This window comes from Miniopterus schreibersii, assembly GCF_964146895.1.
Source record: "Miniopterus schreibersii genome assembly, chromosome: 10".
In the NCBI taxonomy this organism is placed as follows: Eukaryota; Metazoa; Chordata; class Mammalia; order Chiroptera; family Miniopteridae; genus Miniopterus; species Miniopterus schreibersii.
Window position 1 is genome coordinate 1,009,698 of NC_138110.1, and position 12,727 is coordinate 1,022,424.

The window sequence follows — 12,727 nt, forward strand, 5'->3', positions numbered from 1 at the left end:
CGCGTGGCGGCTGGTCCGCACTCCCGGCCTGCCCCGCGCGCGTTGACGTCGCGCAGCCTCGTCCCCGCCGTCGCCGCTGCCGACGCCGCCATTGGAGTCGGCTCCTCGTCCGTCTGTGTGTTCCGTCCCTGCTCACCGCGCTGCGTCGCGGCCCGCGAGCGGCCCGCGCGCCCATCAGCCGCCGCCGCGGCCGCCCGGCCGGCGCCCGGGGAGGGGGCGGCGGGCCCGGGGCCGCGAGAGCGCGGGTGACAGGCCCGGCCTCGCGGGAGGCCGAGCCGGCGGGCGCTCCCGCCCCGCGCCGGCTGTTCATGAAGCATGTCGGCCACCAGCGTGGACCCCCAGGTAGTGGGCCGGGCAGGGGTCGCGGAGTTGGGGTCTGGGGTCTCGGGGTCGAGGTCTCGGGGACAGGGGCTGGGTCGTAGGGTTGGGGCCGGGGTCGCGGGGGGACGAGGGCTGGAGCCGCGGGGTGGAGGCCCCGGGCGGGGTCGCGTGTGACCGCCGATTCCGTTCGCGCCGGAGCGCGCCGTCGCCGGGGAGCGGTTCTGGTAAATAACTTTGTGTTTCCCTTTCCTCCGGGTTTCGTCCGCTCGCACGTCCCGGCCTGCGGCGGTGCAGAGAAGCAAAGGACAAGATAATAAAGGTAAGCGGTGTCGGGACGGTCTGTGCGGGCCCCCGAGTGCGGGAGGGAGCGGGCGGTCACGGAGTGCGGACCCGGTGGGGGAAGAGGGCTCGCAAGTAGCGTCGAGAAGCGGAAACTTCCTCCTCGGCTTCGGGGAGATAAAACTTTAGGTTGTGGTATTTGGGGAGATTTGACAGGTAGGAAACTGGGACTTTCGTGGGTGGTGAGAGTAACTGCACGGTGGTTGGTTGGGATGGGGAGGGAAGGAGGCCGAGGGGCTGGAGGGCTGTGAGCCGGCCCAAGAGTAAGGGGCTGGCGCTGGGAGAAGGACGTTGGCCCAGTGACTTGCTCCACACCCCGCACTTCGAGTCCTTGTTTCCTAAGTCCCTGGCCCTCTCTTGTGATATTCTGTCCTGGGGTAAACCCCCAAAACTCACTGTGAGAACCTGTAAGTGACACTTCGCACTTACTTGGAAGACTGTTTTTAACCAGTGTGTGTGAGACTCTGGTGTAACCAAATATGGTTCATCATGTTTTCGGTTGGAAAAGGCCCAGCACTTTATTTACCTTTCCTTTCCTGGCTGAGCCTTGTAACTGGAAAATACAGGGAGAGTCAGATAATAACAAGTTGAGAAATGTCATTCAGTTGCACTCTATTTCCCAGCTGTAACGATGTGGCCTAGGCCTGGTCCTCTCTCTTTCATGCAGACCGTTGAGCTTTATATACGTCTTCTTAGACCACTTCATCTTTACCAAAACCTGGTTCCAGGGGCCTTGCATTCTTTTGTCTGCACCTCTGTTTTGTCCACATCTACCAAATTATGATGGGATCTTTATTAGAAGAGCATAACCTCAATTACTGAAAGTTCTGATTAGTTGCTATTCTAATTAGTTGTATAAACATCAGTTCCATACTGTTTATGTCCATTTCTAAATAAAAGCAATTTCTACATGAAATTGTTGGGTGTAGACTTTACTACCTTTAATTTCCATGCTTAAAAGTAATTTTTTAAAATGCAAACATAATATTTGTTTCTGCTATTTGTTCTAGTACAAAATGGTTCTTTGCATCAGAAGGATACAGTTCATGACAATGACTTTGAGCCCTATCTTTCTGGACAGTCAAATCAGGTGAGTTTATATTTGTTAATATATATATTCTACATTAGTTTTGACTGAGTTATGTAATCTACCTTTACTGCCATATTGCTGACTTTACTGCTTTATTTTTATTTTTTAATTATGTTTTTATTGATTTTTAGAGAGAGGAAGAGAGAGGGAGAGACAGAAGCATCAATGATGAGAGAGAAACATCATCATTGGGCTGCCTCCTTCCTGCACACCCCCTACTGGAAATCAAGCCAGCAATCTGGGCATGCTCCCTTAGGAGGAATTGAACCAGTGACCTCTTGGTTCCTGGGTCAGCAGCTCAACCACTGAGCCACACTGGCCAGACTGACTTTATTATTTTAAAAAGAAAGAAGCAGACTGTAAAGTACTAGAAATAATAGAAAAGCTGCTAATGAAGCCGAGCTTGGGGTTGAACGCAGGGTTGAATGCAGTGAAGCTGGATTTCTCTGAGGAGATGCTGTCCTTCCAGGGCTGGCATGAAGCCGATTTCTGGTTTGCCGCAATGTTGGTGGGTCAGTGATACGTTGCCTTGGTCCAGGTGGAGGTGTGAGTACTTCTCTGGTGAGCTATTTTCAGCTTGACCATGGGCAGTGTGGTCCAGGAGAGCACCTAAGAGCCCAACTCTGAGGCCCAACTCCTTCCTTGGGTTTGAATATCAGCTCCACCACTGACTGCCGCTTCCTCAGATGGCTTGCCTTCTGTGCTTGTTACCTTTTCTATAAACAGAAAGTGGTGAGTGTTGCATAGACGTGTCAGGGGATGACATTAGATGGTGCATGTAGAGCTCGGAGATGGTACCCAATACAGGGCCCAGTGACTTTTATAGCCACCTGGTGTTCTTAGGTTTTTCAGGTTTCTCAGCCTTGGCACTGTGGACATGTTGGACTGAAACATGCTTTGTGTCGTGTGTTGTAGGGTGTTTAGCAGCCTCCCCGGTGTTCATCCACGAGATGCCGTTAGTAATTGCCCCAACCACCGCCACAGCCACCCGTGTGTCTCCTGGGGGGTAAATTGCCCTGGTTAAAACCACTTGGGGTAGTTGGAGTTCATGCTTAACATACAAATATTTATAATATCTATCACTTTTAAAATGCACTGTGCTGGTTTGCTTTAGAGTAAAAGCAGGCTTTGCCTCATCCCTGTGGTGGAATAGAGCCAGTCTGCCCTTCTCTAAAGCATCTCAGGACTTCTCACCCTCCTCCCTACTGCATTACAGGTGGGCAGCTGGGCCCTGAGAATCTGCCCTGCCTCTGGGAGGACCAGGTGCTGCAGAGTAGAGCTGGCCTGGCCTCGGTGGTTCTGCCAGTGGTGACAGCAAGAAGTTAATGGGCTTATTTTTTTTACTGTTCCATTTTTTTCTTAGATGATTTAAATACTAGATAATTATTGTGTGTTAATTTTAACCAAAAGGAGAGGGTGCTTCATTACACTTGAAATATACTTCTGTGAAGTGGATCTTCCATGTTACTTGAGGATTTGTTTTAAAATTTCTGGTGTCACTGGAGTGGTCACAGCTCTGTCGCCCTGGGGAGGCTGTGTGGGAACAACCTGAAAGCAGCCCCTTCGTCCTGTTTGTTAAGAGGTGCTCTTGCTCTTCCAGTTCTTGCTTAAGAGTAAATCCAGGCTCTGGGTTGAGAATGGGGTTTACAGAAACACCAGTTGTCACAGAGGGTAGGGAGCCAGGGACACAGGAGAGGGGAGTTCTTGGTCTTGCAGATGAAGAAATGGAGGAGCAGAGGCCCTGGTCTGCTGGGTGGTGGAGCCTGGCAATGCAGAGCCAGGCTCCTCTTCTCTGTTCCTGTGTCTGTGGCCACTTCCTCACAAGGCCACAGGGCAGAGCTGCCCTATAGTCAGGACTCACCTGGGAACTATAGGGGCCCTGCTGGCAGACAGACTCCTGTTAGAAAAGTGCTCTTTGCATCTTGGCCCCCAGTTCTCACTGAGGATGTGTGGGGTGGCCAACTGCCAGGTGCTAATGAGGGAGGGACGGAGAGATTGGTGTGGCGGAAGTAGAAAGCTCAGTCCCTGTGGCTGCACACAGTGCTCTGAGGTTGTGCAGACATATGACAAGCTGGGCACCACAGGTGCAGTTCTCTGAGGACTTTCCCTCTTGCACATGCATACCTAGCCCTGTGGTGCTTTTTTTCTAAGCCAGGTGTTTGCCGTAGCTAGTCAGAGGCTACCATGCTCTTTTATTTTGTGAAGCCTTGACACTGAGTGACATGGAGAACGTTTCAAGGCCTGGCCTGCCTGTAGTCGGGAGCCTTTGGCAGTGGGACCCTTGCCCTGGGTGGGCCTTGCAGCAGAGGCTAGCCGTCCTGAGCGCAACTGGCAGGACCCAGAGGGATCCTAACACTCAATGTCAAGTTGCTCAAAACCTGCTCCTCCAGACAGAAAGCAAATGCAGAAATTCTGTGGCTATCAAACTGCTGTCTCCATGTGACCTGAGGGGCTGAAATCACAGCCCTTCGAGCAAGGAAGGAAGCAGGGATCTGGTTTTTCTGGAGTCTGGTCACTTTGTCACTGTTTTCATAATTGCCCTTGATTCTTCTCCTTTTTACATAATTTATTCAAGGTTCTTTTGTTTCCTTTTTATGTAAATGCTTCTCAACATACTCCAAAAATGTTCTGTTCCCCTTGGGCTTCTGAAAGGTCCTTTTCTCTCTAGTTTTCTCTCTAGTTCCTGCTCTTGATCAGTGGTGGCTGAGTCACCTTATTGTTTATGGAACCTAGAGCATTTGAGTAATTTCAGAATTCTTTCCTTCTCAGAAAAACGGATATAGGAAGCAGACGTTCAACTTTAAAATAAACGGTTCTGGTCATTGAGAATGAGCGTTGTGTTTTAATGTGGTTAAATTTTAGTAAGTATGAAATACTTAATGCTAGAATAGATTTATAGCTTATTGTGTTTTACCACTTATTTTTCCAAAGAAAACCATCTGGAGATAATAGTCACTGACTCCTCCAAGTTCGTTTTGTTTGGTATGTCTATTTTTTCACCATTTTAGCTTAGTCACCAGATGGCCCGAGTGGCAGTTACAGTCCCTTCTAGGAAAGTGCCAGGCGTGGTGGTGGTTTCACCTCCTAGGAGTTCCCTCCTCACAGGTGTTGCTGTGCTGAGAACAAGATCGGAATTTGTTCTCACTTGGTTTGCGCACCGTGTGGCTGGTGAATGGACTCCATGGTCACCATCTCTGGTGTACAAATTGGCCAAGGGATAGCTTGTTGGTTGTCACGGGCCAAACAGGTGTGTTTGGGCTAGAGTACATCTTGTCACATCCTGTGTAGGGAGCTCATGCTGGCCATGCCCGGGGTGCAGGGAGGACGTTGGCTCTGAGCGCTCCATGTCTGTGCTTTCAGTTGGTGAGTTGCAGTCCACGTTGAAGTACGGGGGATTTAGGGCAGTTTCAGTTCTCTGTAAGTTTAGGAACTGCCTCCCTCCCGGGGAAGGGCAGGAGGCTGTGGTGTGGACGGCAGCCTAACGTGCAGCCCATACAAATATCATGTGGAGGGGATGTCTCCAGAATGACACTTTAAATAGCTTGTTGAGTGAACATGCTGTGTCCTGTCAGGTATGTCCAGTGCTGCGCAGTTTCATTCCCACTGTTGGTGTTCTTGGCTTCTCCTTCAGCCATGAGAGCAGTCTAACTCATCCCGTTGTTTCCACAGAATAACAGTTACCCCTCCATGGCGGATCCCTACCTGTCCAGCTATTACCCACCATCCATCGGATTCCCTTACTCCCTCAATGAGGCCCCATGGTCAACCGGAGGGGACCCTCCCATCCCATACCTCACCACCTACGGACAGCTCAGCAATGGCGACCATCATTTCATGCACGATGCCGTGTTTGGGCAGCCTGGGGGCCTGGGGAGCAACATCTATCAGCACAGGTTTAATTTTTTCCCAGAAAACCCTGCCTTCTCAGCCTGGGGAACAAGTGGGTCTCAGGGGCAGCAGGCCCAGAGTTCCGCTTATGGGAGCAGCTACACCTACCCTCCTAGCTCCCTGGGTGGTACGATTGTGGACGGGCAGACGGGCTTTCACAGCGACACCCTCAGCAAGGCCCCTGGGATGAACAGCCTGGAGCAGGGCATGGTGGGCCTGAAGATTGGCGATGTCACCACCTCTGCAGTCAAAACAGTGGGCTCAGTCGTCAGCAGTGTGGCAATGACTGGAGTGCTTTCTGGCAACGGTGGGACAAATGTAAACATGCCGGTTTCGAAGCCAACTTCGTGGGCTGCCATCGCCAGCAAGCCGGCAAAGCTGCAGCCGAAAATGAAAGCCAAGGGTGGACCTGTCATGGGGGCCGCACTGCCCCCTCCGCCTATAAAACATAACATGGACATCGGCACCTGGGATAACAAGGGGCCCGTCCCCAAGGCCCCGGCCCCCCAGCAGGTGCCGGCCCCCCAGTCTGCCCCCCAACCTCAGCCAGTTGTTCAGCCTCTGCCTGTTCAGCCCCCCCCTCTGGTCCAACCACAGTATCAGAGCCCCCAGCCGCCTCCCCAAACCCGCTGGGTTGCCCCGCGCAACAGGAACGCTGCGTTTGGGCAGAGCTCTGGGACCGGGGGTGACAGTCACTCCCCCGGAAGCACCCAGCCCAGTTCTGCCCCAAGCGTGGAGTCCCACCCAGTCCTTGAGAAACTGAAGGCTGCCCACAGCTACAACCCTAAGGAGTTTGACTGGAACCTGCGGAGCGGCCGTGTGTTCATCATAAAGAGCTACTCTGAGGATGACGTGCACCGCTCCATCAAGTACTCCATCTGGTGCAGCACCGAGCACGGCAACAAGCGCCTGGATGGCGCCTTCCGCTCCGTCAGCAGCAAGGGGCCTGTCTACCTGCTTTTCAGTGTCAACGGCAGTGGCCACTTCTGTGGGGTGGCCGAGATGAAGTCACCCGTGGACTACGGCACCAGCGCTGGGGTCTGGTCTCAGGACAAGTGGAAGGGCAAGTTTGACGTGAAGTGGATTTTCGTCAAGGACGTGCCCAATAACCAGCTCCGGCACATCCGGCTGGAGAACAACGACAACAAGCCGGTGACAAACTCCCGGGACACCCAGGAGGTGCCCTTGGAGAAGGCAAAGCAAGTGCTGAAAATCATCGCCTCCTACAAACACACCACCTCCATCTTTGATGACTTTTCTCACTATGAGAAGCGCCAGGAGGAGGAGGAGGTGGTGCGCAAGGTGAGTCTGGTAAGCCAGGGTGTCCTGGGCCCAGCCCTCGCCTCCAGGTGCAACCCTGGTGGCGTTAGAGTGGGCGGCCATACGTAACTTTTGATCCTTTCTCAGTTTTTGGGAAACAGTAATTGGGACCACAGTGCACAATTCTGCCATAAAGGACTTCAGGGTGACTCCTCTTCTCTGAGTTGTGGTGTTTCTAGAACAGAGCTGCTTAGTTTTTGTCAAGTCAGGGACACTCACAAGTTCTGTTCTTGGGCATTGGGGCCGCAGCGAGGCTGCTGGGCTGTGAGACCCCACCCACCGAGGGAAGTAACTGCTGGTCTGCAGGTCGTTGCTTATTTTCTCTCGAAAGACCCGGTATCCTGCAGTTTTTGGAAAGTTGACCCCGATCTCTGTGGGTGGTGAGAGAATGTCAGGGGAGGGGGCTGGGTGCAGACATGTCAGAACCCCCAGGCCTGGAGCTGGTCTCTGGGGATCCAGCTCCCCATTTGGCAGAGATACCCAGAGCCCAGGGGCTGCAGTCCTAAGAGGATCGCAGGTGCCCACAGGCTGGCCCTTGAATGGGAGCATGAGGACAGTATCTTTTTAAAATCTTTTTTTCATGAAACGTCAACAGATAATAGGTGGGTTTTAATCTTTTTCTGGTCATCTATGCTAGTCCATGTTAAAAACAAAGCATCGCCCACCTGTGGGCTTCAAATGTCCCAAAGCATTTCAGCAGAAAGGCTGCAAAGGGGCCTGTAGTTAGCAGTTGTAAAAGTTACACTTACAGGTAACAGCTTTGTTAGCAACGCTTTGAAAACAAGTTGGTCTCATTCTCTCTTGTGCAGAAAGGAGAAGGGTTTATCACTTATTTCCAGGTGCTGAAATTCTGTATTTTAGCTCTTTTTATGTGTAGCATAAAATACCTAAAATAAATAAAGTTGCTGAATTCACAGGGACGGATAAGAGCTCATTGGTTATGCAACTTGAGGGCCTTAGGCAGCTTGTAGCTGGTTCTTGGCTGTGTGTATAGTTCATCTTAAATACTATGATGTTTTCCCTAAAGCTCACTAGGTTCTCTGAAGGTGATGGTGAGCTCAGGGATAGATTTCTGCCCTCACCTGCTTGGTGTTTAGGAGGTTCTAGTGCTCTAAAACTTGCAATGTAGCAGCTAGACCCTTGGATATCTGTTAAGCCAGTCAGGTGTTGGGAAGTGAAGGCTGCAGTCAGACCTGGGCGGGGCTTTGAGCCCTTTCTCCAGCCTTCCCAACAGGCCTCTGAAATTCCACCAGAACACAAGTTGGGCTTCTGTTACTTTCCTGGGCATCCTCAGAATGCTCACGTGTCAACGTTACCTTAACTCACACAATGGGAGGGACAGGCGGGGGGCCTGACTGGTTCATGTTCATGCTCACTGTGTGGTGGACTGGGTGATTCTCGGCCTGCTTCCAGCACCTCCCAGCAGGGCGCTCTGGGCTCCCTGATCATCAGGAGTTGGACACTGGGCTCTGAAAAACGGACAGACTGAGGAGTTTGGGCTCTTCAGGCCTGGGCTTATGCAGAGGCTACCTGGCTCTCAAGACACCTAGGAGCAGAGCCGCCTTTTGTCAGTAAGTCATAGGTTACTTTTGGCAGTACTGTTGTGCTATCCTATCTCAGCTTAAATTTGGAAACCCATTGATCACTTAGGGAGCACTAACCCTTAGGAGCTGTATCAGACCCGGTCCTGTAGGTGGGTGTCAGTCTCCTGGAGAGCCTTCCCTTTGGTTCTGCTGCTGAGCCTCTCTGGTGAGGACAGCCTCCAGGGCCTGGCTCCTCCCATCACAGATAGCCAGCCACGGAAGCCAGACAGCCATGGGCTTTCAGGGCACAAGGCGAGCCCTGAGTGGTTTATGGTGGTGATTCTTTCTAAGAGAATGCAAAATATATTTGTGAGTTTTTCCATTTTAGAGGTCAGTGCAAGGAGGAGGTGCTAAATCATATAGAGCGGTGCTGTCTTTCACGACCAGTTGCTGGTTGGAAAGTGGCGCAGAGGCCTCTGCCAAGCGCCCTGCCCTAGTTGACGAGGTGGTGTGTGGGGAGAGAATTGGGGTGTGTTGTTAACCTGAAGACACATTCAGTCCATTTTTAGCAAAAGGGTTCGATTTATTGTGTGACCCTTTCAGAGTCCTGTCGGTTGGGGACTCTGTCATGACCAGCCCCACACAACGTTGTCATTCATGAGCTTTATTGTGGTTGCCGGACAGGGCAGGATGAAGTGGGCAAGCAGGGCCACACCCCAGTGCAGGGACATGTGCTCCTCAGGCACCTCCTACATTCCAAGCTGAGTATAGTTACAGCATTGTAAGGAACCTGCTGCCGGGATGCATGTGGGTGGGGAGCCTCTGCCGGGAGTCACCAAGCAGAGGTGCGTTGCCTGGAACAGGTGGATGCCGGGCACAGTGGTCAGCAGGCCTGGTCTGCACAGCCAGGACCCCAAAGCCTAGAGCTGCTGGCAGAGGGGAGTGTTCGGCACTGGCCTGGCATGGCCGGTCCCATCAGAACTCAGGTCCAGATCTGGGGCCGCAGCCCCCGGAGCAGCATGAGACTGAGTTTTGAGGGAGTTTGGGCACATGTTCACCCCATGTGTTAAACTTGTTTCCTCTTTCTTTTTTTTTTTTTTTTTTTACAGGAACGGCAGAATCGGAACAAACAATAAGGATCAGCCAGTTTCTGTTATGATCTGATGTTTGAAAAGCTGAGTTTCAGAACGTGTGCTTGGTGCTGTGTCCTGGCGTCAGCCCAGCGTCTTCCTGCGCAGGCCCGTGCTGCCTCTCTGCGTTCTCTGTCGTTTGTTTCTGCCCAGGTGGCTTCTCACTCGTGCATTTTTCCTGTGTATTATAGTATTGTAGAACTCACTAATAAAGCAGAATGTTTCGTCAGCTTATCAATCAGATCGACCTAATGCGAAATACAAGTATCTTTTAAAAAAAAAACACCTTAATGCACCCCAAAGATTTTCTTTTTGGCAGAAATTATGTCTCGTTCTTATTCACAGTCATTTAACATCTTTCTTTGAGACTAGTTCTCACCCATGTTGCTTCATCGTGAACGTAACAAGCCGTGAGTTGTCTTGTCATGTAACGTATGTGTTCAATACTCTTCACAGTGCTGAGGTCAGCGGGTGAGCCGTCACCGTGTTTGGCTGGTTTGCCATTTTATGATCAGTTATGTAAGATGCTACTCTGCCCATCTGGTTTTTTTACTACACGGAAACATAAATTTAATGTTTCAGATTTGGTGACAGCCGTGTTTCCTCGGGGCTCCTGCCTCCGCAACCTCACACCCAGAACAGCGCTGTGTCCCACAGGGTGATGGCAGGACCCACCATGTGGCAGTTGGGATCCAGTGTTCAGGCACCCTCAGTTGTGTGCACCTCATTTTAATCCCTTTTCTTTCACGTGAGAATCCTGATGCCGTTTGAAGTTTTACACCAATAATGTTGAGCTGTCGTGGAGGCTCTGCTCTGACGGCAGAGTGTCCCAGATGGTGCTGCCCACTGTGAATCTCACTGTGTATCTGCATTTCTTTTTCCTGTTAATTGGTTAAAAAAAAAAAAAGCAAACCTTTAGAAACCAAGCTTGCGGTCCTGTTTTGTGGAGCGAGGGCCCATTGTGCTCGCTGTCACCTGGAGTCTGGTTGAAGCATGGAAATGGTGCTCGTGCCCGCCACACTCACACGTCTGCACGTGCCCATAGAGGACCTCGCTGTGTAGAAAGCAGATCCTCCTGAAAACTATTTACTCCAAAAGACCCTCTGAGTTAAAGTTTAGGCTGTATTATCTAGACTTGTATTTAGAACGTGTCCCTTTCTCTGAACTGTTACTGCCTGGATGGAGTCACGGACACCACGGGAGAGCTTTTCCTCTAGAATACAAGCCTTAATAAACAACCTTACCCAGCACGTCTGGTGTCCGCTCATTCTTCACCCCAGCTTTACGAGCTTTTACCTGCAATGCCGGTTAAAGGATCACCACCCTGAAGCCCATGTGTCTGCCAGGGAGCCAGTGACGCTGAGACTAAGTTGTCACCTCACTCACCCTTGTTAGTCTGCTGAACAGATAGAGGAACTTGAAAGACCCAGTTCTGACTCAGAATGGCCAGTGTGCCCTACCTGTTACCATGAGCCTTTGAGAAGCTCTGCAGAGGTGAAGGGACTGCCATGAGGCTGTGTGCGCCCCCCCACCCCCACACTCAGCCACTGACTGCCCCCCACAGCCCCATCATTCCCTGTCCAACTGCAGAAGGTGCACCCTCTAGAGAACTCTGTGCAATTGAGTTTGCCCGGTTTCCCCTTTGGGTTAAAGCCTCAACCAGTGTGGCAAAGCCAGAGCATCAGCATCATCCCGGAGACCCCTCGCCTTTCCACAGGCAGAGCCGCAGGAGCTCAGTCCTGGGTAGAAGGAGTACAGGGTGCTGAGGACTCTGACAGCTTGGAGGGGCTGTCCCCTGCCCAAAGGAGCTGCACCTCTGCTCAGAGTTGCTTCTGTGGCTTTATTTTGGAGAGTGTTGGACCTGAAGTGTCAACACTCTCGCATGTGCCGTCTTATGTGTTTTGTCACTGGGCTCTGTGCACATGACATGGTCCCTGGCTTGTGAAGTGATGGGCTACATGTGACACTGGGAGTGCTGCAGTTACAATGGTGTGCCGCTCAGTGTTGGGGGCTTCTGCAGGTGGGCAGGCATGAGGGGGCTGTGTGGCTGGTGACCAAGGAGCGTAGGTGGTGATGGCACCTAGGTCTGACAGGATCAGTTATTGACGGCTGTGTATCATGTCCTTCCATGTCACTGGCTCTGAATACGTCCTCCAAGCCCTTGGAGCAGAGGTCAGGCTGCCTTGCTTGCATTCCTGGCACTCTGGAGTGCAGGGTCTGGAGGACCTCGGTACATCTGAGGCAGGAAGATGGATGTGAGTGGTGGTGTGGGGGGATTAGAAGGATGTTGTGTTAGTGTGCACCAGGTGCTGCCAGTTGCATCTCCCCCAGAGCAGCTGGGTCAGCCTTATCCACTGTGTCCCACCCCAAAGCACACCATGTGAGGACTCTCGGGACCACTGGGGGTGGTTAGCCTCCTGTGCTCTCTGAGGTCCCTCTGGCTCTAGGAGTTTCCCACAGGGTCCGACGGCAGGTGCGCAGACAGCATCCTCACAGGCCATCTGGTGCATCACCGTCACCGGCTGGGTTCACAGGCTCCTGTGTCTGTGGCAGGGAACCATGGGGAGGAGCTGGTTCAGCCTGCTGGTGGCTTCTCAGAGTGGATTTTGTCTCAGGTTTCTTGCCATCCAAGATTGAGGAACTCTTACTCTGATAGGACGGAGGCAGCCTAGAGCCAAGGCGTGCAACCAGGTCACTCAGCTGTGTCCTGGCTCTCCCCGGGCCTTCGTCATGCCTGTCTCCATGAGCCAGCAATCAGCAGCAGTTCGCTTTCACAGCAAGCGCCGACTTACTCTTCCCTGCACCTTCCTATGCCCCCTGCACTCCCTTATGCCAGCCCTGCGTGAACCCCAGGTACCCCACACAGTCCCTTCTCTGCAGCCTAAAGTTGCTTTTGAGATTTGCTTGTTGACTTACTTTTTTCAAAAGCAACATGTTAGAAAAGGCATTTGAACAGCTGTCCTGCACCAGAGTTTTACTGTAATAATTCTTCCTGTGGATGAGAGTCTCATGGTGAAGTTTTTGAGCTAAAAGAACACCCAGTAGACTGTTTCTTCTTAGAGTTCATCTTTATTTACTGAAAAGGACCCTAAGAAGAGGATCCAGGTAAAAGTGAG

General features: G+C 51.9%; 1 protein-coding gene across 1 annotated transcript; it reads left to right on the forward strand.

Annotated features, from left to right (window-relative positions):
• Positions 1–223: 223 nt before the first annotated feature.
• Positions 224–10,861, forward strand: YTHDF1 (YTH N6-methyladenosine RNA binding protein F1). The gene is made up of 5 exons (XM_081150014.1): positions 224–342; positions 616–640; positions 1,671–1,750; positions 5,420–6,940; positions 9,591–10,861. Exons 1-5 carry the CDS (start codon positions 316–318, stop codon positions 9,615–9,617), a joined length of 1,680 nt encoding a protein of 559 aa, XP_081006140.1. The 5' UTR covers positions 224–315; the 3' UTR covers positions 9,618–10,861.
• Positions 10,862–12,727: the final 1,866 nt, after the last annotated feature.

Coding starts and splice junctions, on each gene's coding strand:
- YTHDF1 (XM_081150014.1), top strand. CDS start 316: ATGTCGGCCACCAGCGTGGACCCCCAG. Junction 641..1,670: donor CAAAGGACAAGATAATAAAG/GTAAGCGGTGTC, acceptor TATTTGTTCTAG/TACAAAATGGTTCTTTGCAT. Junction 6,941..9,590: donor AGGAGGAGGTGGTGCGCAAG/GTGAGTCTGGTA, acceptor TTTTTTTTACAG/GAACGGCAGAATCGGAACAA.